At 49.2% G+C, this 24,948-nt stretch overlaps 3 protein-coding genes across 6 annotated transcripts in view; 1 reads left to right on the top strand and 2 right to left on the bottom strand.

Annotated features, from left to right (window-relative positions):
* Positions 1-80: 80 nt before the first annotated feature.
* Positions 81-19,076, bottom strand: COPS7B (COP9 signalosome subunit 7B). 3 transcript variants are annotated; one of them, XM_055817659.1, is made up of 7 exons: positions 18,882-19,076; positions 16,603-16,778; positions 15,312-15,387; positions 13,670-13,758; positions 12,902-13,104; positions 11,584-11,689; positions 81-4,495 (listed from the first exon to the last, which is right to left on the bottom strand). In XM_055817659.1, exons 2-7 carry the CDS (start codon positions 16,762-16,764, stop codon positions 4,451-4,453), a joined length of 681 nt encoding a protein of 226 aa, XP_055673634.1. In that variant the 5' UTR covers positions 16,765-16,778; positions 18,882-19,076; the 3' UTR covers positions 81-4,450. The 3 variants fall into 3 exon arrangements, with proteins under 3 accessions (XP_055673634.1, XP_055673633.1, XP_055673636.1); XM_055817658.1 differs by lacking the exon at positions 81-4,495 and adding an exon at positions 8,788-10,152 and having other exon boundaries at positions 18,882-19,057; XM_055817661.1 differs by lacking the exons at positions 81-4,495; positions 15,312-15,387; positions 18,882-19,076 and adding an exon at positions 8,788-10,152 and having other exon boundaries at positions 16,603-16,741.
* A 2,178-nt stretch (positions 19,077-21,254) lies between these two features.
* LOC129785390 (basic salivary proline-rich protein 1-like) lies at positions 21,255-24,802 on the bottom strand. The gene is made up of 3 exons (XM_055817387.1): positions 24,728-24,802; positions 23,615-24,530; positions 21,255-22,041 (listed from the first exon to the last, which is right to left on the bottom strand). Exons 1-3 carry the CDS (start codon positions 24,800-24,802, stop codon positions 21,641-21,643), a joined length of 1,392 nt encoding a protein of 463 aa, XP_055673362.1. The 3' UTR covers positions 21,255-21,640.
* The window catches only part of PDE6D (phosphodiesterase 6D), a 38,136-nt gene continuing 37,101 nt past the window's right edge, over positions 23,914-24,948 (top strand). Inside the window, exon 1 of one of the 2 annotated variants that reach the window (XM_055817662.1) lies at positions 23,914-24,079. In XM_055817662.1, the coding sequence (XP_055673637.1) occupies positions 24,030-24,079 (50 nt within the window). In that variant the 5' untranslated portion in view covers positions 23,914-24,029. Of the gene's footprint in view, positions 24,080-24,452; positions 24,757-24,948 lie in introns of those variants that run through there. The other variant, XM_005237757.4, reaches the window with a different exon arrangement.

Below are 24,948 nucleotides of genomic sequence, written 5' to 3'. Positions count from 1 at the left end.
TGTAACTAAATGAAAAGTCAAGCATTGTAACATTTTTTGTCCTAAGTAGTTGAAAAACTTTAAAAAAAAATCATTCCATGTGGCATTTTGTAACCTGTCTTTATTTATCAAATTCACATACAATTTTAATGTCAGATTGACTGATTTTAACAGAGTTCAAGAAGAAGTTGTTCAGATGTTTTAGAAAAGTAAGGAGCAAGAAAAAGGCCAGCTGATATTTTAAGCTTTAATCCCATATGCAAAAGTAAACTTGTGCCCAATTCCATGATGCTCTGATGGACCAGATCCTGCCCAGCGCGGCGTGCAGCTGCAGAACCCAACTGAACTCCCTGCGAGCACATGGCCTCGGGCAGCTCATCTGTGCCCAGATCCTGAATGGTACCCGTGGAAATAAGCCCATCATGTTCAACAGCCTAGACATGGATTGATAGCAGCGAGACAAGAGCAGCATTTGGCCTAGACGCATTTTAACTGCTTCCAGCCTGCAGGTTTGGGTCCAAATTTCATCCTGTAACTATAGCTTTACCACTGGGCGCTGTACGGAGCTGCAGTCCCTGCTGACAGCAACAAAGAGACTGTGCTGGATCTGGCCCCCGGCTGTGCTGGTGGGAACAGAGCTTTATGCCAGAAGTGCTGTTATTCTAGGATCCAGCAGCTCCCTGAGTATCTTGTTGATACTCCCATTTGCCAAACCTTTGCTGCTAAGCTGTAAAGTCCCTTCCTCCAGCAGTGATTTATTTAACTGTGCCTGGGACAATACATAGACAGACCAAAATATACTGAGGGCTGCCTGGTAAGGATTCACGGACACAGCTGTTGCTACAGCTTCTTGCTATGTAAAGTGCATGAAATAAATTGTTAAAATGACTTGGAGCTCTAAAGGAAACAGCAAGCGAGGGGGTGGGGAGCACAGCAAACACGCAGACTCCTGGATGAAGGCTCTTTGGTCTCAATCTTCAAAGAGGCCTTAGAGAAAAACAGAGTGGCAGGCGCCCAGCCCAGCCGTGACAGGAGTCACAAATTATGCCCTGACCATTGTAGTGGGCTGGGGAACAACAACCATTATGTTCTGCAGGGCTCCAGTGCCTAGGACAGGGCAAAAACAAAGTCACCAAGACCTAGAAGCAAAGAGATCCTTTTCCGTAGCAACCACCAGGAAACCATAGAAACCTCCAGCCAGACTCTCCCCAGCTATTAGAGAACATTAGGTTTACAGAACGAGGGGATTTATCCAGACACCCGACAGCTCAATCATCTGGTTAGGAGCGTGCACATGACATTTCTAGCCTCATACGTGCAAAGCCTCAATCAGAGGCAGGTACCCACCTCACAATGTCCAGGGTCCAGCTGGATGGGGAGCAGCAGCTGACAGACCACACAAGATGTTGCCTGTGGGGAACCAACTCTAGACCCTGGGAGGAAGGGAGGCAGAACAGGTGGCTGGCAGCCTGGTGCCCTGCCTGAGGGTCAGCTACAGCCCTCCAGAGATGCCTGTAGGTAGTGACAACCCACTGTCAGGGCTCAGCAAGGCAAGTACAACACTTCTGAAGGCCACCCTACCAGCTCCATACATCCTTAGCGCAAAGGAGAGACTGTAACAGGAGCTCCTAAAGAGATGCTCATCAGAGGGGACTGTCCACTGCCACCCAGCAAACCTACGGGACAATAAGGAATCACTTGCTGTTCAGACCTCGCGCACCAGGTCTGAACAGTGGTATAAGAAGGTGGTAGTGCAGGTCCGCCTCAGGGTCCTCAAGCATGAAGCCAGAGCACTGACCACAACAGAGTACCAGGTGGGGACCAAGGTGGGGCCAATTCCCCTTCCAGTTTTGGCTTTTTGCTGCAAAGCCAGAGCTGGAACGAAACCATCTGCATAGTGACAGAGGGGCTCTCCTCAACAGAGCAGAGGGAACTCGGTCTCAGGGACTCAATCCACAAAATTCGACCACCTAAGTGGGGCAGAACCTGAGGTCAGGTTGGGGGAAATCCCAGAGATCACAGCCTGGGGTTGCATACTGTCTCGATTCCCATTTCTCCTCTGCAGCGTACTCCAAGGGGAGAAGCACAGCCCCGCAGCATGGATTCCTTCCATCCACCCAGGCTTCCTGGAAAAGAGCAAGCCCAAGGAAAAGGACAAAGCTGCACTGCAAAAGGACACTAGTTTGGCAGAAGGAAAGCGATCAGAGTGAGAGCTCCCTGTGCAGAAAGAGGGGATAACAGCTTGGCTCCTCGCTTTGCTGCTTTCGCTCTGACCAGGGATAAGTCACCCTGTCCCTCAGCATGCTGGTTTCCCACCAGCAGGATGGGAACATCGTGCCCATGTGGAGGGGGTGAGCCAATATGCAAGAGAGAAGGCAGAACTCAGGTGAAAGAGCACTTGGGAAAACTTCCAGATCCACTCAACCTTAGCACCCACATGGCACAGCCAGACCAGCGGGTCTGATGGGCAGAGAGTGGCACTGTGAGTAGAGGTCAGTTTTCAGAGCGCTGACAAGCACCTTCCTCGGTTCTGTGGGCAGGCCAGAATAGGAAATGGAAACGGCTCATTAGAGCACAGCAAGCACCTGGAAAGGCCACAATTGGGTCTCCCTGACAGTGGCTCAGCAGGAAACAAAGCCAGCAGGAAAGAGAGGGGCCACAGGAATCTAATTAAGAGGGGAGGAGGCATCAAGTGCAGCAGAAACAAATCGATCTCACATCACTGCTTCCTTTGTGGGTCAGCTAGGTCAAATCCTCAAGACATCCAGCAAAAGGATCGAGGGCCAGCACTGGAAAACTCCCTTGCCACGTCCCAGCCAGACAGCATAACTGAACAGCGAGAGCTGTCCTGGATGCAAGCTGCAGCCTCAGGGGGGTGGCACCTGGTGTCTCAGCAGCAGGCTCAGAGAACGGCATTGAGCAGAGGTGTGTGCATACACCTGGAAGTGAGGGTGGCAGGAGTCTTAAGCTCCTCTGCCCACACCAAGGTCAAACTAGCACCCACGGGACCTACACATTTACTGTGCTACCAGCTGAACCAGCAGTAGCCACATTCAGCTTCCAAGTGGGAGCACTTGCGACATGACAGAGGAACAGCCTCAATTTCTCTTCTCCAGGAGCTATTCCTAGCATGACATGAGCCACAGGCCTCCGGCCTGAAAAAGCATGCTGCTCCCTAGCGAAAAAGGGTAAGAGCTTTCTCCTGTGGTCTTGTACAAGTGCCTTGTAAAGCCCAAACAGGCCGGAGCAGACCTTGGGAGCTCCCACAACAGGGACACAATTGTCCTCTAACATATGGGAAATCAGTTCTGTACCCCCAGCCCACATTGCATGTTTTTCCCTGGTACCATTAATGCAACTTTTCCAAGGTATTTATTGCTGAAGGGTTACAAAGCCCAGCTCAGGTGACAGCAAATCCCAAACCAATGAAGAAAAAGAAAAGCCTATAGCCCCAGAGCAGGAAAGCATTGGAATTTTCCAGCTGGAAAAGGACTTGAGGCACTGAGCAGGGACTGCCGTGGGCAGCAACACACATGCCCCTGCCACTTGCTCTAGGACTTCTCCAAGCATGGGCTGCTTTCCTCAGAACACAGGAAAACAAAGGGAAAGGATCACAGGGCAGCTTCCAGAGGGAGCCTGCACTTGACACAAGTGTTAGTCAAAAACAAGAAGGGAATTGAATTCAGTCCCCTTCCTGTCAGTCAGCAACTAACCTTGTCAGAAGGGATGGCAGCACTAACTGAATCAGGCAATTCATTAGGTTGGGGCACACAGCAAAAGCCTACGCTCTCTGGAGCAGAACTACAGTGAAAATCCAGGGTAATGAGTTGCAAACTGCTTTTGTAAATGACACCTCTGCAGTGACTCTGGCAGGCTGGGAAAAGAACTAATAGGAAAATCATTAGGTAGCATCCCTTTGATATTGTTGAAAACGGCACAGGCTATTTTTCCTGCCCCCTCCATAATTAACCTGGCATATTACCCATAATACTCCAGGCTGATATTCCCACAGTGGACCACCTCATCTGCATCAGGGAAAAGAAGAGTATATGGTACACAGGAGAAAGATGACTTCTAGAAAAACTTGAAAGCTTTAAGATTCCCCTCCTCCCATACATACGCATCTTCAATTCCATCATCAAGGAACCTCTGCCCAGCCAGGAGACCAAAGCACTTTACAAACCTGTCGCAAAGTCAGCATGGAAGAGAGAGGCTGTCTTGGGAAATGCAGCTGCAGAGGAGCTGATTTGCCCAAAGTTGCTTTCTGCAACAGCAGAAGCTGCAATAGGACACAGCTCCGTGCTTTGCCCCTTATTTACAACATTGTCCTTGATTTCCATTACGCTAAACCAGGCAACAGCCTGTGCCTCCCCAGATGCAGAACAGCTCTGAGGAGCAATGCCTACCCACCTGGTTTGTCTGCCAGCAAGGAGAGGTGTCATCTCACAGTCATGATGTAAAAGGTATAGCATCACAGCTGGCAGGTGATCCTGCAGGAACTGGTGCTCTCTAACAGCTGTGAAGGTGACAATGAAACACCAAGACATTACTGATTGCATTGCGTCAGCACAAACCAGCCTTAGGACTGTGCTGATCATGAGACAGCAACGGAAACATCAGGGCTGGTGAGGTAAACAGCATCTTCAGAAAGTCTGGAGGGCTATACAACACTACTTCCAAACCTCATACCCGTGAAGATACAGCCCTACGGTCAGACAAGCTCAAAATACTCACAAAAAGGCTGATCTCTGATGGAGCAAGGCCTCACTCTTCTGGAAACACAGAGGTATCACGTGTGCATGAGCTCTTCAAAAATGCCCTAATGATACACAAACTCACAAGCCTCTATAGGAGACCTGAAGCTGTGCAGGGACACCCTATCTTCTACTAAAATTACACCAAGCAAGGATTACTGGCACAAATTCTTTTGCGCGCTATGTGGACACACGCATTTCAGGACCATTTAAGGACCTTATGGCAATCCCATTACCTGTAAGAATTTCCAGCGTATATGTTCATTTGCTAGAGCAGGGACATCTTTTCTTGATAAGAAAAAGCCATGGTCACAGCTATCATACTCACGCAACCTGCAGGGCATCCCACGAGGTCTACACACTATGGGAAAAAAGAAACGTGTGTGCCTGTGTATTTGGAGACAGGGAGCAAAGTGCTGCTCTGCCTAATTCTTTGCCTGGTTCACTAACCAGAGATGGGGGCATCACAGTGCCACTGAGAAGTGCAGCCTAGGCAAGGGGGTAAGTATGCACTCTTTTTACAGCACACCTCTCTTACCTCTGGTAGCTCTGTGGTAGGGCCAAACTTGATGAAATATCAGCAAAATGTCAACACTCCCTGAGAGACACCGACCTTTGCCATGGAGCAGAGTGAAACAACGACATATTTCTAAAAACTCTGCCGAGAAATTCAATCAGTCTGTCCGGTTAAAATTCCATAATAAAAATATAAGGTTGAGGTTACAAGTTGGAACTGAGATCACTTTAAATTTTAATGTACCTTTCTTGATGCCCCTGGGTTACGCTCTCTCAGATTACACAAAAATAAGCTAGACAGTTTAAGGTTTTGGTTCTCTGGCGTTAGGTCAGCTGCTATAGAGGACTTGGTTGGGGGGGAACCAACAGAAAACTTTGTATGGTACTAGATGCCAGATATCTGGCTAGCTGGGTCTATACAGTTGTGGGGCAGGTTCTTTAATTTCTCCATTTCCCCATTACTCAGAATAATAAAGAGCAGGTTGTTGCTCTCCATTGCAAAGTTTGCAATAGGCCTACAAATGCATAAGCTTTTTTGTTTATTTGACCCCAGCAGGAGGTAGGCTTTATGTCATTTTCAAAATCAGAGGCCTCTCTGAACAGCTTAGATGCACTCATGTAAACCTGTACAGAACTGAAAGTTTAGGAAAAGTCTGATTTACCCATACGATTTGTTACGTTCTAATACCGCTATCAAAATTGATGGCACTCTCCCTTCTGCCTCCCCTGCAACAAGTCCAACTTCCTTTTTGCCCACGTGGACCAAGGCATTTTCCCCTCACAGGATAATCAGAACACTAAAAGCAAAACCAAAAACACCCACAGGGTTCTGTATCATTTTCCATTCTTCCAGGAACAGAAAGCTATTCAGCAAAATGCACTTTGCAGGGCTGGTGGAAAAATGGCCATCTCTTACCACCGCTCTCTTCTATGGGAACAAAAGCTTCACTTTCCCCAGCTCTGCTGGTCCTACTCCTGTACATGATTCACAGAGAGAGACCTGCAAGCCTGCGTGCAGCTCCACAAGCACCCGTGGGACTTCAGAAGGCTGCACAAGACTGACTGCAGGACAGGTCTCTAATCTGAACACAGAAAGGTCTGTCAGCATCACTGACTTTCCCTCCTGCTTTCAACAGAAGACTAAGCTAGCGCTCAACTTAATTAAGGTGGTGAGGAGGGAAGCAAAAGAACAATAGATTTCAAGCCAAAACTTTTTTTTCTGTAAGACTGACATCAACATTGCTTTATCATGTTCCAGAATTGCCTGATGTTAGCTGGTATCAACTGAGTCACAGCAGGAATGCCAGGGACATTTGTTAGCATGAGGCACAGCTTTAGGGCTAGGGCAGTCTACCAGCACTGCAATCAGCTGAGATCCTCTTCCATTTTCCAGCTCAGTGCTCAATTCCATATTAAACAAGCACTAGTACAAGTGGAGCTGCAGAACACGAAGCTAGACAATAAAGCCCTGAAGAGCAGGGGGAAGGCAGCTCCATCTACTTTGTCTCCCTCCGGGTGGAGGAAGCAAACAGAAGTTCAATAGCTCAAACTCTGTCCTGCTGCAATCTTGAAGTGAGCTGCAGCTGGAGCAGCCCATTGCTGCCATAAAACAAAGTAGGACAGGATGCGCTCCCCACATCAGGGAGCAGTGTCCAGCAGTGCTCACACAAGCTGTGTTAGCTGCCTCCAGCAGGCACATGCAATACATGGGAGTCTGCATTAAATCTACCTCTGCTTTTGCCTCCCTCTCGTCCCCATAGCACAATTAAGATCCCCAGGCACTCCCCACTCGAAACCACCTGCAATTCAGCTCCCATCAGCCCCTAATTCGCACAACTCTGCTCCGAGCTGCTGCCCTCCCTGTAGTCACAGGAAGCCAATGCAGTCTTTATCTGTTGTCCTTCTCGAAAGGCGTATCACCTCCTGCATCCTTCCCTGTTAACAACTATGCCTTCTGCTTCATTCCTGGAATAGCTTCTAACTCTTTCCTTCAAGCCAGATTCATTAACCAGCTGCTGCAGAGCTGTTTGCCTCCCCCAGGTACTCTGTGCATGTCATTTGTTAATGACTCATCTCAGCCTGGGCTCATTGCAAAGACGCCCCCCTCCTTTTGCGGCACCAAGCACGTCGCTGGCACACCAGGAAAGCCAAACGCAAACAGCTCAGTTCCCTCCAATACCCCATTCCCTTCCCTGTCCTCTACCGCCATCAAACATGGGACAGCTCTTTATTCAAAGTGCTATTTCCTCCCGTGCTTCTTTGCTGATCAAAGGCAATGTGTACCGAAGCATGAATAAGATCTTCACCCCCAGCCAAGCTCTGAGAACAGCAAAAACCTAAGAACAAACCCGAAAACTTCCAACACACTAAAGAAGCTTCAGCAAACTAATGTGACTCCTGTAACTGGCAGGGAATAAACACCAAGGATGCCAAATTCACATCTATTTCCCCAGCAGACCGTGGCTTGCCGAGCAGCTAAAACAGTTTCCAAAGGCATTTGTATTCCTCCTGCCTCTTTGCAGGACTGATATTAAAAATGGGAAGGGAAGAAAACAGCTAGTGAGAACCACAGAATCTCTCCTCACTAGTCAAATCTAGCGAGGAACTGGATGACCAGTACACTGCAGCTATCCACACAGAAAGCCAGAAACACTCAGTCCGCTTCCGTCACACAGATCTATTAGACGTGGGTACACAAAGTCCACGTACACCTCCCGAGAAGCTGTCAGCTAAACACTGGGAGAAGCAAGTACTGAAGCTAGTACTGCCACTGCTTGGGAAACAGTTCCCTTGAGGTATAGGGGAAGGCTTCGTGTTCGGGCTAGCATTTCTAGGGGAGAGAGAGCTGGCAAAGAATCAGGAATTAATAGGCTTGACCCAGAGGACGCTGGATGGGGGGTATTTAGATCCACCCCTCAAGATTAAAAGCTGGTGGGCCTGCACTGCAGGAGGAGAGGAATTTACTTTCACAGATGTACAACAAGCCCTGTGACTGAGGACTGAAAACACGCAGACGGCAATGAATTGTGGTAGCAGTAAGAGGAAGGCACGTGCGTTGCACAAGTAAGTGCCGGCAACAGCTGGCTCAGGACTGGAGCATTGTCACAGTACTCTGCTTAAACAGCTCCCCTGCCCACTCACAGAAAGCCCTTCTCTTTACAGCCCAGAGGGCAGTGAAATGCAGGGGCCAAACTACAAAGCAGCTCTCTGCTAGACCCAGAGGAAGGCACTGTCTGGCCTAAGACAGAGCACAACTACGAACCTTCCACAATCGGGCATCAAAGGTGTTTAGGCCCAGGGCACTGGGCTTAGCTACTGGCTTTGCCACAGATCCTTCTGCACAAATTTGGACAAAGATGAACTACTGACAAAATGCGAAGAGCACTTCCCTGCCTCCCAGAGGCACCAGGGAGATTAGTCAGGCCTGCCGTTGATTCTTGACATTACATTAGTAACGTCAAGAATCAAGTAAATGCTCAAGTGAACAAGTGCTGTTGGACTACAAGCCTAAACCAGCCTCAAAGCCAAGACTCCAGACTGTCATTAAATCAGCATTTTTAATTTTTTCTAAAATGTGCTTTTTTGTGAATTGTTGTTTCAATGCCAACCCCATCCTCCCCCTTAAAAAAACCCCACATCTTGCCAAACTGGGTGCAAATGACCTGAAGTTAATCTGTAACAAAATAAAAAACACAAAACAAAGGCTGAAATGCTTCAGAATCACAACAATGTACAAAAAAAGGGAGGAAAATACAACCTGAAAGTGTTCAAAATTCAGAAAGACTAGTCAAGTCCATTGCTTCAGCAAGGGGATGCTGCTGCGACCCTTGCCAGTGGGTCCTGGGCCACCAGCCTGCCACGATGTTAAATGGGCTCTTCTCCCATGCAGACCACTGTCGCTAGCATCCAAGGAAGAGTGAATGTGTTCCCCTTTGAAGGTATCAGTGGGGGAAACAACTCACAGGCAGCTCTGGGAGGTCACATGACATTCAGAAGAAACAGTTTCTGGTATACCCCTAACCACCTGCAAGAAGGAAGGCTTGAAAGAGCAGCCTGCTTCCTCCTTATTGTACTGATGCCTCAGAGATGCAGAGCAGTGCTTTAAATCTGTGAGAGATTAAAGGGCTTAGTAAGGGCAGTAAACAGACAGTTAAGTAAACAGCCCAGCACTGGATCTCATCTTCACAGAGCGAGGTAGTGTGAACTTCACCCCAGTTTAAAATAGACAGGGGTAGTGGAAAGGCTGAAGACTTCCATGTAAAGCAGCTCCTGGCCTAGAAACCTTTCTGCACTCCCTTTGGGAATGAAAATATCTGTGTTGATGGCTTTCTCACTCCCAGCCTGGCTTTGGTAGCCACACTTCAACCCTGGGATTCAGACACTGGCTACAGAAGTTCTCCCAAGATCTGACTTACTACAGCAGCTTCCTCAAGGTTAAGCAGCAATGAGACTGGCTGGGAGGGAGAAAAACTGTCCACAGATTTTTTTTTTCCCTGTCCCTTTTGGTTAGTCCCTCTCTTTAGAAGTTCCTCTTTACAGGACCAGAACAGGGACACCCTGGAAATTAATAGGGCTGCACAGTGTAACTTAGCCAGGTGCTGCTAACTGGGAGCTGTATTCAAACGGGGCTTTTATTTGCCAGCCTGGAAGGGACTGGCCCAGAACCCACTGAAAAAGGAGACGCAGGCCCTTTTTTGCTCCTCCTGTTGTCATTCCTAGCTGAATGACATTTAGATGGTATGTTCTAGTGACGGCTGGAGACCAGCCCTTTGACTTTGGACATCTTCTTTGTGGGCTGCCTTTGTTCTGTGTGTGGAGGGCACTCTCGCTCTACCAGCTGCTGTTCCATCTCCTGTGCCGACGATGAGGCTGTAGCTTTTAATGTTTTCTTTATGTTTGTGACCTGGCCAAGAAGAGACAGTGAATCAGCATCTGCTTCTTCCTCCCCTCGCAGCAGAAACTCTGTTCATAAACATATTGAAAAACCTCTGAAGTGTAGAGTGGAGATTATAAAATAAACTCTCCCACCAGAAACATGCTCTGCACTTGAGTTTATTAAAGGTAATGTTTCATTCTCACTTACAGCTAGAGTTGTTAACATTTCCAGTCTGAGTCCAATATAGAATAACAAGAGATTACTTTTTATTGTCTAAGAGAGAATGGCACAATATTATACCATCTTTCTCGCTGGCTGGAGGGACCTACTACTGCCTTGGTGCAGAAGGCAGCCATCCTACCACGCTGTTGGCTAGAAGCATGAAGGACAAAGGAGACCGTGAAAGAAACAGACCTAACACTTAGGACAGCACTTGAAAAGGGAAAATTCCATTAGGCCTAGCTGCCTGTCTGAGCCACGGATACTTCCTAGAAGTAGGAACAGAAGTTTGTTTTGTGGGAGGCAGCAGTAGTGCTTCTGCTACTCTGGCTGAAAAGGAGAGATATAGCACCAGGCATCACACACTGTCCCCTGGAACCCTGTAGGGCTCACCAGAAATACAATGAGCAAACTTTAAAACACTCCACAGGCCAAAACAAGTTGGAGAGTCAGGTGTGCCAACTCCAGGCCAAAGGCATCTGGCAAACCAAATGTGCTATGGATACCAATCAAGCCGCCAAGCATATGCTGCTTCAGAAGGCAAACGTAAACCTGCAGGGACGCAGCACTCTGCAAGAAATAAACCCTGAGCGAGTGTCTCGGGAGGCCCATTTTCACCTTTACAGCTGCACCAGCCAAGAGCCGGTCTCACAACTACACACACCTCCGCGGAGCTCAAATCGCGTGCCTGTGCTGCCCCCTACCGCCCAGCTGCGCACGGGACAGGGGCAGGAGCGCTCCCAGGCCACGGGGCCGAGCGTGTGACCCCGCAAAAGGCAGCTAGCTGCTGAGGGCACTTTTTGCAAAAGCAGTGAGACTCGTGAGGTTTTTGTTAATTACACTTTCAGGTTTAGAACCAAGAGAACCATTTTTCCCTTCCTTCCTGCCTTGTACAAAAATAACAGAAGTGCCTCAAAGCTCTCTGTTAAAAGCACACTTTTCCTAACAAATCAATTCAGGAAACCATAGCTAGTGCAGTCACCTAGCCTATATTTATAAAAATTTATAAAGAAAAGTTCCAGCCTGCTCAGAGCGGGCAAATTTGATATTTGTGGTGTTACTAACACAGGGAAGCAGATAGGTCTTCTTCCTACCTCAAACCAGCACATCTGATATGCATGATTGCTAGCCTACTTCAGAGAAGCCATGACCATTAACCAGATGTTACCAAGTTATTTTCTTCAATAAACAAACATTTATCAAAAAGCATAGCGCTGTCTGAAGTGACTCTGTACCCACCTCCATCTCTACCTGCTGCTGAGTTCGGTGATGATTCTCTTTGTATTGGTTGGCTCTAAGTACTTGCTGCTCAATTCCTAAAAGAACTGCTTCACAACCATCACACCTGCAAGACACAAACAACGTCCAACAGTGTTTATGAGTTCTCTCTGGAGCACCTCAATCAGGCAATCTGAAAAGTCACGCTCAACTAAAAGTTTAGATTATTAAATTATACCTCCTACTTAGAGTTCCAAAAAGCTGGCAAGAAAAAGCTTTGCTGCTTACTTGATGTATTTCACAGCATTCTTTACAGAGTCCATGTGACTTTTACCATCAAAAAGCGCAGGTTCAATGCGCTTTAGACTTCCTTTTCAGTTAGAATTACTGCTTAAACAGGGATACAACACATTCTTCAGGAGTAACATTTTAAAATTGAAGAAAGAAGTCATATCGAGATAATCCTCCTGCCTGTTAAGTGTTCAAAAGACAAGAGCACTCAACACAGAACTTGTAACTGGAGGGGATGGAAAGGGAATTGGCAGTGGGTTCATTGTTACCTTGCAAACAATGCTGAAAGGTCCTGGAAGCTGCCAGAGCCATGCCACCATGACAGGATTGAGAAAGCTGGAGTAAAGAAGCAAAAAACCTGCCCCCACCTCAGATCAACATATTTGCCCAGCAGTTTAATTACTTTTCATGCACTCATTACCATAGCAACTAGGAAGCAATTCCCAGTCAGCTCAGAACCTGCCACAGGCTCCAGGGAATTTCTCTGGGTGGGAAGGGAATCCTACAAAGATGAGAAGCAGCTTCCTGGCAAAAGTACAAAAAGATAGTACCACACTCCCAATATGGCTGCATATAGACCGCATTTATAGGAACAAAAAGAAGGCAAACAAAGGCATCTGAAACTTCAACCGTGAAGTGGCAGCCCCTCCAAAGAACTGTGATTCTCTAGAATTTGCCCGTGCAGCTCTCATCACAGTGAGAAAGGCTGAAAAGTAATGGATAGTTCTGTGGTTCTTTATCAAGTGTAACAGCAGAAGGACCACGAGTCCAGTTTGGCACATCTGTTTAAAAAGGCCTTGACCCTTCACTGGAGTTCTGTCATGTAAAAGCTATAGTGAGAGCAGAATCTCAAGACTTAGTATAGTTTGGCTTGATACATAACACAAATGGAATTGTAGATGGGATCTTGCAAAACTTGCCCAATAGACTCCTCCTCCTGATAAATTGAACATGGTGAAATTGAACCAGCACTTGAAACTTTGAGGAATAAGAAAAACACAGGACTAGCTATGTACAAGGAACAAGCAAGGTGGAGAGACTGCCTCACCATTCCTGGAGTGTTTTGACAATATTGCTGATGTCCTTCTTCTGAATGTCTCTGCCGATACAAAAATCCACCTCTAGCACCTGGTTTCGTTGATCCAGCTTCCCTTGGATAATATCTGTATAAACTGCTTCAATAATTAAGTCTTCCAGCTCCCTCAAATTCCTCATATCCAGGTCCTTCAGCAACACAGAATAGGGAATGCACTAAAAACAGCAAGTCCAAGAATAAGTTAACAGTCCTAGGGCCAAAATGAACAGCTAAGTCTCAGAAGGTCAAGACCCAAATGTTTACTGTAGATTACACTTGAACCTCAAAGTACAGCCGTGACTGATCACGGCAGAAGGCAGAACAAACGTCTGCTACTGAGCTACGTAATACTCTGACACAACTCTGTTAATTCCTAAAGCTTTGGCACAACTCATTCTGGAGGAAAAAAGGTAATGGGATTGCAGAAGAAATTAAGAGTGTTGCTTAGTTTTCTCTAGAACAAAAAGTCAGCATTTTTAAGAATGATTCTTCAACTCCAGCAGTGAAACTCATCACACAAAGTTTCCCAGCACTTGCTGACCAATTTGTATGGCAGTTCAGACACCCCCAGATCTCATGAATGTCCCAAATGCAACACAAGAGAACACTATATTACTTTACTAATTGCAGGATTTTTTGTGAGTCCTGATGCAGTCCAATACAACTTCAGAGGAGTTGATGCCATTTTCAGAAACAAAAACAAACAAAAAACCAACTGCTATCACACACAGTGTACTTTACCTTCATTCTGGAAGCCAGGCTTACAATCGTCAAGTGTTTCAGCTTGTTTTTTTGAGTCACTGTTAATTCAGGCAGGTTATCTTTGTTTGCTGTTAATGTTAAAAAGACAAGATTTAGGACTTTTCTTCAAGAATTATATAATCCAGGCTGCAGAACTTCAGCCTAGTTAAACTACACTAAACCCTGCAAGGCTGAACTTGTCCAGCTACTGTGGGTGCCGGTGAGCAGAAAGCGGCTGCCGCTGACAAATCAGCACACCCAGGGGGAGAGGGGAAAAGTTAAAAAACAAGCTGGCAATTCACTCTTCTCTGCTTCTTCAGTAATTCTGGTTTTGGAATTAGAACGGAATTCACATCTGCACACGTGGTGTCCTGCCAAAATAGTTGGTCAATGCTTTATTTCTACCACCAAGTCATTTTTATTTCATTAACAAGCTGAGAGAATAAAATCTTCCCCCTTCGCTGATCTGGTTGTAAATAAAGCTGGTTTTATTTCTCTGAAGAACTGCAGTATTTTGCCCTGAAAGTGTAAAGTACCAGGCTGAGGAAGAGAGGAGAAATTACTAATCTAGATGGCATCACTGTCATTGTATTATATCCATGTGCCTCATGAATATTTAAAAACAGAAAGGAAACTGGCGGCTTTCCAAAGCAAAGAAACTCTTTACAAGATCTGCTTTAATGGAAATTAGTGTTTCAGGGCCACTCAAGTTCTCCCATCCATCCCACCTCATTCAGTGCTCTACATTTTGATTACTTCTCACACCTTTTTTTTTTCTTTACTAGAAAAGGAAGAATGAATTGCACTGTCACATGCTAGGACACAAGATCCATGCACAGCAAACACATCCTCTCATCAGTCACAGAATTCACAAGGCTCGTGTTGCTCCACAGCCACTGGAATTTCCAGTCCTCACACTTAGGATGTCACTTCTCCTTACAGGAACCGGATAGCTCATCCACCACAGTGACAGCCAGTACTATGACAGAATTATTTGTCACACTCTGCAATGGTCTGGGTTAGGCTGCTACCCACAAATGAAGCATTAAATTGTAGCAGAATGGAAGTATAAGCACCAGAGATAAAAGCACATCTCGACAGATACTAAGATGATTCACACCTAGTCCTTCTTAAGCTGTATAAAAGTCATTATTTCGATTTGTATTCTAGCTAAGAAATTCTTCATTTTGTTTCAGCAATGCCGTCACAGAATAAAAGGTTATCCCATAAACCTTATAGATTGTTATAAATAATGCAGAACAATTTTGTCTAGGTTTTCTGCAGCTTCCATAACCGGTATCATCTAAATTTCAAAACAGGTGTCTGAAATTGCATTCTGCAGAGGTAAGCAGCCTGCGAACATCAATGAATACTGCTACAGACCAATTCAATGCAGTGCTGCAGTCCAATCCAAACCAGTAAAACACCACAGTCTCTAGCCCCTCCTTCATGTCTTAGCAATTAAAAAGCACGTATGACCCACAGACACCCTGTGAACAATTCTCCTCCCAAGCAAATTCTGTTCTTGGACACTTTCACCCAGCCACACTACACCAGGTACCACAGAAAGCAAAGAACTGCCTCTTGCAATTCTAACGGGCAAGCCAGTCTCGTACTCTGCAGACAGGCGGCAGTCCCTTACCTACATAGTCTGGGTACGTTCCGTATGCAAACAGGTTCAGCAACTGGAAATAAGCAGCATTAGACCCTTCAGCAAGCTGGATGGGAAGAAAACAAAAGAAATTCCACGTAACACAGTAACAGCCAACACGACCCTGGTAGGCAACTTCTCCAGAGAACGTTTGAAGTCTACACAGGACAAGCAGTACCCAGAGAAGCAATTATGCCCCCATGTTAAAGAGCAGGACCCTTTCTAAGGCCTTACGAGTAGCAGCATATTTCAGCAGTTTTAGAGTCAAGATGATCCAGCCATTTCTATGCACCAGAACTTAGTTACAGTTTGGACTGTCAACTGCTTTGAACAGCACCTTAGGAGGTAAAAGAAAAAGGCAACTCAATTTCAGCTGACAACCTACAGGGCCAGCTCTTCTCACCATGTGACAAGCAAGCAGGCAATGGTGTTGGTCAGTTAAGCACCCTTGCTGTTAGTGGGAAAGCTAAGACAGCTTACCTGAAGAGCCACAAAAACTTCAAAGCAAAGCAAGCTAGAACATTTTAAGTTGAGTGCATTTGAAAGCAATAGCGCTTCTCTCACATGCAAACACTTCACTGGAACAACTGCAGCACCAAGCAGTGACTTTTATTGAGTGGGGGTTTTCTTAATACCATTTGCTGCACACAGATCCAGGAAAAAAACTTACTTGTGATTTGATGCTGAATAACCATAGAGGCATTTTTCAGCATGTCTAAGAGCCTGTTTGGAAAGCCAAACTTGCTGTACGCCACATTACCCCAGCTGCAGAGATACTCAACCTAGATTCCCTCATTGTAGTAGATGCAGGTGCTGGCGAGGCATTCTCAGTAAGAGCTCTGGAACTTACTTTCAACCTTAGTTTGAAATGGTTTGGATTTGGTTACTACCCAGGCCTGATACACTAGACATCTGTTCACAAAGACTTTTGGAGAGCACTGAAGTTATGCTTTCCAGGACAATGAAGAAGTAGAAAGGGATTTTTTCACTGCTGGCTGGCTAGGTGCCTTCTTAAAATTGTTACTGTGCTGCTGCCAGGTTTTTGCTGTATTAGCAATTGCATTAAGGTAGCAAAGCTTTATATAGGCATTTCTTAACATCTAATATATACAGGCAAAAGCAATGTCAATCTCTCATGCACAAACATCTCAGAACCAAGATAAGTCATGCCAGGCTTATTCCTGGCACAGAAATTTCCCACATGGGCTGTCTGTGGAAACTTCTGGGTATCCCTTGTACTGGGAGTGCAAAAGGGGCATTAGGACAGAAACTCATCTCTTACCTCTTGTACATTTGTTAACTCCAAGAGCTCTCCAAAGACATAAACCCCAGGAGCCTCCAGCACTTGATTTATAAGGGCAGTCAGAGCAGAGCCACTTGTACCTTTGGCTAGTAAAATAAACTGCTCAAGAAGATTGCAGGATGGTTTCTGTTCTCCTGCCATTCTAGGTTTTCAATCTGTCAATAGAAGAACACAATTTTAATACATCCTTTCTCCTCTGCTGAATTCTGTCTGGCAGTGGATCAGAAGGTATGCTCAGCATAGTAACATTTCAGTGTCAGCAGAGCCAGGTCTTTCTTCAGCAGAGAGCGGGCCAGGAACCCAGCAGGTTCAACTGTTGATTTATCCGGGGAGCAAAAACAATTCACACAATATCTGAGCAAAACTTCTGCAGACTGTCTGGTCAGTTCCCTAAAAGGATCTAGCTACTCTTGCTAGTAGGAAAGTTTAGATTCCACACTGTTTTCAGACTTCTACTGAAGCTGCCAAATAATGCTAACTGCAAATATGTTTATTATTACGTCTGTTAGAGGCCAGCTAAGACTTCCTCCTTCCTCATTACATAGCTTCAAAACAGCAAATAACTTAATGTTCTGTGAAGAACTGATCCACCTTGTAGGCCCGTGCATGATACTTTTCGCTTTGACGCTGACTGTAGGTAAAGCCTGCGTACCTATTTCCTATTGCTTTCTGAGCCTAAAAGGCAAAAAGAACTGTGGCCTGTAAGCAGCTTACCAGCCTACTTTGTATAGTTAAACTGTTTTGGGTTAACTGGAAAGCTTAAGTGATAAAAATACTCTTTCTACAAAGGGCTCTATTTAAGTCTCTGTAAAGAGAGGTCTTTGTCTTCAGCTGCTGCCTGACATTTCTGGTGTGCATGTTGTCTCCCAGCACCAACATGTTGCTTTTGAAATGTAAACCGCTATTTATTGACAAGTCCAACAAAATAAGTTGCTTGTTTACAAACAACTAAGAAAAAACTTCTGAGGCCTATTATTCAAGACACTAAACAAATAACTTAGCAGATAAGGTTTTTTTGCATTGCGTTTGTATTGGACAATTATCAAATACAGCATGTAACCTTTGGTGAAGAAAACCAAGCACCAGAGAACTCATTCTGTGTGACCACTGGGACATCTGCCCTTGCAGGGGAAGTACAGTTACACAGGTGTTTGCACTGTTTTAATCAAATTAAGACTCGTGAAGGCAATGCAGCCAGCTTTCCTTATTAGTCAGATTCTAAAAATACACATTACTCCATTCCATTACACCTGCAGGTGCAAACGGTCTCGACCCGAGGAGGCAATCTTTTGCACTCTCCACGCAAAGATTTCCCAGCTCTCGGTGTAGCCTCTTTGGGATTCTTTTTATCAGAGGTACACACACAGCCGGACTGAATAGCACCTCAGTTTCGATTGAGAAATCCCTGCAATACAATAATGCTCAGTGTGGCTTCTTAATACATCTGAGGGTGCATCAGTACTGCTCTCCTCGCTCACAGATAAGGAACAGACACAGAGCACAGGCAATATTCTCAGGAGAGCAAGTGAACTACTGCGTTGGGAATGAGATCCAGATTTCATGGTTCCCGAGTTGTTGTCCTCCCTCACAGGTAATCAAAGTACACCTGGTGTATGAGTACAGAAGACTGGCTGGCTTTCTCCATGCCCTGCTAGGAAAAAAAACACCAATTCTTTGTCCCTTTTTAAGGTTCAGACAAGCACGTTGCTATTGCAACCTGCCTGCACAGCCGTGTCACCGGGACTGCCTGGCCACCTCTCAACACAACCGCCTGGCCTTGGTGAGAGGTGACTGAAATACAAATGGGGGACACTTGAACGGAGCTTGCCCAAAGGCTACCAAAACCCACACACGGGGATAAGCTGGGCCTCTCCCCCCGGTCACGCCTTGCTGCGGCCCCTCTAAGGTACGCGAGGGGGTCCCGCGGCGGGGAGGCAGGCAGGCCCCGCGGGGGGGGGCGCGCTGCGGATGCGGCCAGGCGCCCCGGCCCCACAGACCCCCGGCTGGACCCGCGGGCCCCGCCGGGCCGGCAGCCGTGTCCCAGCCAGGGGGCCGAGCCCCGCCGCAGGGGCCGATTTACCCGGGATCCCACCGCCGGGCCCCCTCGCCCCTCACCCGCCAGTCCCGGTCCCCGCTCGTTTCTCAGGGCTCGGGGAGCAGCACGCCCGGCAGCGCCGGGACGCGGCCGCGGAGCGGGGAAGGGAGAGAGTCGGTACGCGGAGGGGCGGGCGGGAGGCTGCTCCCTCCCCCGGCGTTACCTCTCCGCCTGGCCTCCGGTCCTGCCGCTCCCGGCGCCGTGCCCGCCGCGCCTCAGGCCGCCATGATGGCGGCGCCGGTGTCCCTCGCGCAGATCCTTCCCCCGGAACGCGCGGCCGCGCACGGAACGTTCCGGCCCCGGGTGGCCGCAAGGCTCGGGCACCGCGCCCGGCATCCCGCGGCAACCGGGCCGCCGTCCGCCCGCCCGCGGCGTAGGGGAGGCTGGCCGGGCCCCCCGGGGCCGGTCCCGGCACGCTGGGCGTGCTGGCGGCAGCCTCCGCAGCAAACGGCGCTCCCCGGGCGGCTGCTCGGTTACAGCCAGCCGAGCTGCCGCCTCCCGCTCGGGGAGGTGCGGTGCGGTGGCAGCGCGGCGGGGGGCTGGCACCCCGAAATGGCCTGTGCCAAGGGCCACCACCGAAAGGCCACGCACTTTAGCTTGTTCTTTGTTCTGAAGGTCCCTTCCCCATGCACAGGCCCATTCCTCTTTCGAGTGCTTGCCCACACCGCAGCCTTCAGGGAGGATTAAATCTGTCATTTTACGGCAAGAACCGGGCCATGGCCGAAGAGCTGCAGCGGGGCCACTGGTAGACTGAACGGTTGTGCAGGGCAGGACAGTGGAGGCTACCAGCCAAGCCCCTTGGGCCGGTCCTCCCGCAGTGTGAATGGGAAAATGCCGCCAAGAGATGGGGTGAAAAGACCACAAGGTGCAAGAAGTGATTTTAAACTCCATAGAAAAATGGCCCAAACCCAAGGGCAGAGCAACGTCTGTGATGTGGGGGAGCAGGGAGGGAGCTGGAGGGGTTGCAGTCCTTTCCAGGACACAAATCAGGAGCCAAAGGACTCTTGAGGGGGTAGAAGAGCAGGGGTGGAAATGAGAGCTTTCGGAGTTGCTGCCCTTCTCAAGGTCTGTATGCTGATCTATGTCATGCTATGAATAAAGTGTGCTTCTGCTAAAAATCCTCTAGCTGAGAGTGAAGTGCTTCTGGCTTTCAGTCAGTGAGTCCCTGAAGATCAAACCGTGGACCAGCCCAGTCAGGAGGGAGAAGCTTTCAGGGAATGAACATCAGAAACTATTAGGAAAACTGATGGGGCTTAGCCTATACCTCAGATACACCCGCAGTGGGTCCCAGGAGTCCCATCTTCCAGAGAAAGGGTGTCAGACAAGCACAGAGATGTGATGCTGACACTCTGAGCTTCAAAGCAAATTGGATGTAAAAAACCAGGCCCTGCACAGCAAGGGAACTCAGCCAGGGCTATAACAAGCCATTCAGTAATTTACTTAAGCCACACTTAGATCTCATCTGTACAGGGAGGGAGAATTACCTCTTTAATCACATCCTAAACAGGCCCTCCACCATGGTTCATGTTGCCCCACAGACGCTGGAACAGTTGCCTTGGGCAAGTAGTGCGTGGCCTCATTTGTCTCAAGACTCATTAAAGCTGAAATCCCATGCCTAAATGGAAATGGAAATATATGATTGTGAGCTGTTTTCCACGGATCTTTTTTGCAACCGTCTGCTGGAGCCTGTGGGTAAAAATCAGCTGTTAGCCCAGTGTAGGTCAGCCAGGAGGGTCTTTTCATCAGGCTGTCCTGACACCTCCCGACAGCCGACAGCCTGGCTGGTTGACGTGAACTTTGGAGGACAGCATCAGCTAAGCTCAGCTTTTGGGATGGATTTCCTTTTTTTAAGAGAAAAATATGTGAATGCCCAGCTGTCTCATCCCCTTTTAAATAGCTATTGCAACCTCTTGCTCCACCCACGCAGCCTTCTGTGCTCAGGGAGATGTTAATCCATTTTATCTTTTAATGTTGGCATTATCTCTTGACTCACCCCCATCTCTTCCCCTTGTGATTCTGCAGTCCAGGTCCCTTTTAGGCAGCAGATAATTCACCTTATTTCCCTGCATTGCCTGTGAACAGAAACCATAAATCCAGACTAATTTCCCCAAGCAGTGGGGTGATGGAGCCCCAGAGAGAAAGACTCTGGTTTCTCTCAGTCAGAAGCCAAGACAGGAGGCTGCAAAGTCACCTGTAAAGGACAGAGATCAGGAAGGGTGTGATGAACAGCACAAAGTGGCACCCCTCTGTCCTGCAGCTTCCATCACACTGAATTCAGTGTCTGGTTCTTCAGGCTCTTGAGTGCCCTGTGCCCCCAGCTGCTCATCATGCCTGCATTTGCACCCTCCCTGTGCCTGCCTCCTGCATGCCAGGCCAGCAGCACCAGCTTCACCCCTTCTAGGTATGCACCTCCCAGTGCCCTGGGACACAATTCTGGAGCTGGTTCTTCCACTCCCAAAGTCCCAATTCTGATGTGTCATTGGCAAGAAAATTACCACCTGGCCTCACCAAGGAGAGGGCTGACATTAAAAGCAGGTACTTTTGTATTTCTTACCTTTTTCCTTATCTTTCATAAATAAGGTGGTTTAAATCTAAAACTTTTGTGAAAAGAGGGACATTAGGACAACATAGGACCTTACCAATAACCCACATAACACACATTATATTCAGAAATCATACATTAGGCTAGATTTAGCCACCAGGATTAGGATCTGGTTCCTAAAGTGTCTGTAATAATATTACTTCCCAACAACTGAAAGCAAAACAAAATTAACTGTTGGCACCATGGCCATGTTAAAGCAGGAGCAGGTGCATCTGCACATGACCAAATGGCCAGTAGCTCTAGGGGTAAGGTAGGCTGTGTACATGCTAACACAGTCCTGGATGCAGTTCCTGTGTGTGCTTTCATCGTGGTTCATCCACTTATCCTGTCTCCTTCCAGGCTTCTGACACCTGCAGCTGCCAGAACATGTCTCCAGAGCACAGGGTGATGGGAGCCCCCAGGCCCTGCTGAAGAAGCTGTCGAACTCTCCGCACTTCCCAGGATCCACAGACTGAGCTTCTTGCTGGAATCTCATCTTGCACCTTGGCCAGGTGAGGAGTCATGTGCATGTCTGGGTGGTTGCAGATACGCAGCTGTACAACCCCTTCCATCAAGTGTGGGGTGGCATGATGCCCCAGCTCATGAAACCATCTCCCAATTATGCTGATCCACAGAAACACCAGCTCATTTATCCGCACCTTGAGAGAACAGCTTCTGGGAAAGCAGGAAGCAGGCTGGAGGTGTCTTCTCACCTGCAATGGCAGCTCAGAAACTGACACACCTGCCAGAGATGTGAAAGCAAAGATGACATTTTCAGTACAAAGTGGCACAGAGGGATCGAGAGGCTTGCAGCAACTTTCTTGCAAGTCAATCAGAAAGATAATGTGCTCAAGGATGTCATTTGTGTTAATGCAGCCAAAGGATTTTGAGGGAGGCAAGAGATCCCAAGGTTTCTGTCACTCCCTGAGTTATGGTGTCATGTGTTCCACTGCTACTCATGTCTACAGCAGTCACAAGAACTTTACACTTCAGCCACAAGCTCTTTTGTGATTTTCAGAAGTTCAAAAACAAGAGGCCTGTCTTCTCTGCACAGCAAGGTGAATTTGGAAATTCTGAGATTTGGCCAGAAAACAGAAATGCCCCAACTATAAATTCTGAAAACACTCCTACCCCTGTGCTAGAGAAGCCCTTCAACACTGCACGATTCCTCGCTGCCAGATCCATTTGGTCTCCGGCTCTTTCGTCTCTGAGGAGCCTGAATGGAGGCAGGATTGAGTTCCTTACGTCTTGTGTAAACCAGCCTGTCATACTTCCACCTGGCAGGCTCTTCCCACACACAAGACCATTTGTTTCTGCCTTCCTCAGGTCTGCTTTTTTTCTTCCTCACCTTTTCTCCCAGTCAGTCTTTTCTCCGCAGTGATCTTTAGTCCCTCTTCCTTAGACAGCATGCAATTACGGAAGGACTCTTAATAAAAGACAGATATATATTAACATAGCGTGCCCCTGGCACTCTGCCCAGATTTGAAATGATCTGTTCGTACACTTTTAAACTGATGGTGTGGAACCGAGCTTGGATCACATACATCAGGGAAATAAATGCAACCTATTTTTATTATTAAGATCTCTTATTGGTTATACTGGCAGCAGCCTTGTCCTTATGCATTAAATGCAACCTTTATTAATGTTCATGTTCTTCTCATTTGCACAGTGGCCAATTTGGAGGCAGAGCCATGAATGTATTGATGGCACCCTGATTGTTTGCTGGCCCTGTTCTAAACCTGGGTTACACCTGCTGCCTCTGGTTTTGTCATTACTTATTAAGGCTTTGTATTAGCTGTGCTCATACTGCTAGCGGCGGAGTTAATTTGTTGTGCTCATATTTAAGAACAGCCTGACTTCTGGGATGCGCTAACTAACCACAGATTTCCCCCAACATTCTACTTCGCTACACAAAGGCCCAAGTTCTGCAGGACAAAAGCCACTTTTGTTCCAGGGAAAGCATGCTAGTTGTTTTAAACTTTCCCCATAATGCCGGTCCTGAGGGCTCCGGCATCGGCACTCGCGGGAGCTGCTCTGGGCCTGCACGCTGCGAGCCCCCAGTGCCCGCTGCTGCCCAAACTCACGGCCACAGCCCGGCCGCGCCGCCGTCGTGCGGCCCGAGGGAGAAACTCGCTGCCAGACCGGCCCCGCCGAGCGAGGGCAGCGCCAAGCGACCCCGGAGCCGTGGGGGGCCCCGCCGCCGTCGGCCGAGGGCCTCCCGCCCCCTCGACTAACGTCCCCAAGGCCCCCCTCGCGCGGGCCGCCTGCAGGGGCTCCCGCTCCCGGCCCGCGCCCCCCCCGCGGCCCAGCCTCACAACGGCGGCGCGGCGCGGCCGGGAGAGGTTTGTCCTGCGGCAACTCCCGTCCGCCGGCGACGTCAGGCTCGGCCGGGGCGTACGCCTTAACGACCGCTGCGCAGCCGCCCTTGAATGAGGGAGGGGGGCGGGCGCGAGGGCGCGCCATGTGATTGGACAGCCGCGCCGTCCTTCCTGCGCCAGGAGGCGGGCCGGCGAGGCGACGGGAGAGAATGATTGGGCGGTGCGGCGGGCCGGGGGGCGGTGCGGCGGGAGGCCGCTCGGGTTGGTTGCGCCGGGCAGTGGCGGGTGCGAGGGAGTGAGGGGGGAGGGGTGGGGGGTCCTGAGGCGCTGCTGTCACCGCCGCCTTCCCGCCCAGGCCCGCGCAGCCAGGCCAGCCCGGCCCAGCCCCGTCCGCCCGCGGCGCGGCAGGACCATGTCGGCCACGGACGAGCGGGCCAAGGAGATCCTCCGGGGCTTCAAGCTGTATCCTCCCGACGGGGGCCGTGAGGCGGGCGGGCGGGCCCCGGTCGGAAGGAGGGGGGGGGGCGGTACGGGGATCGTCGCCCCCCAGCGGCGAGGGCGGGTGCCGGTCCCCCGGGGCGGGAAGCGGGTTGTCATGGAAACGCCTCCCCGGCTGGGCTGTCCCCAATGGCGTCCTCCCTGTCCGGTGGCGGGGGGGTGTCCCTCCCGCTGCGAGCGGCTGAACCCGCCGCGGGGCCGGGACCGGCCCGGAGCCGGCTGGGGACGGGGACGCGGGGAAGGAGCCCCCGTAGCGCCGGGGCCTGGCTGCTGTCCCCGCCCCGCGGGGGGCTGCCGTGAGGCGCGGGTTGGCGGGTCCCCCACCGGGGCGGTGGCAGGTGGCCAAAGTCCCACCACGGTGGCGGTCTCGGCCCCTACCCCGGCTTCTCGCTGCACCGGAGCTGTCCGCCGGCGGCTGCTGACGGGCGGGCGGAGGAGAGGGGCTGGGCGGGAAGGCGGCGGCCCCGGGGAGGCAGGAGCCCCCGCCCGGGCAGCCGGGACCGCTTACAGCGGGCAGGTGAAGCAGCCCGGCGCCCTCGGTCCCGGGAGGATCTGGTGATCCCGTCCCTTCTGCGGCCTGTGCCCAGGCATCTCTGCTTGCGAAGGACACACCTGGTCTTCAGGTCCAGAAGCAGCATCTTGTTCCTTTTCATACCGTGAGGTACTGGCACATGCTGTGTTGGTCATGGTTGGTCGTACGGTCTCTTTTACTGCTAATGCTGATGTACTCTAGGTGTTAATGCCTTTCTGTGCAGGTTGTTTTAAAACTTTTCACATTGTGCCTTTCAAAAAGTGGTCTCATTGCACATCCGTGTTATCCGACTATGAATTTA

This window comes from Falco peregrinus, chromosome 12 (genome assembly GCF_023634155.1).
Source record: "Falco peregrinus isolate bFalPer1 chromosome 12, bFalPer1.pri, whole genome shotgun sequence".
Taxonomy (NCBI): Eukaryota; Metazoa; Chordata; class Aves; order Falconiformes; family Falconidae; genus Falco; species Falco peregrinus.
This window is presented reverse-complemented; position numbering and strand designations above follow the sequence as displayed.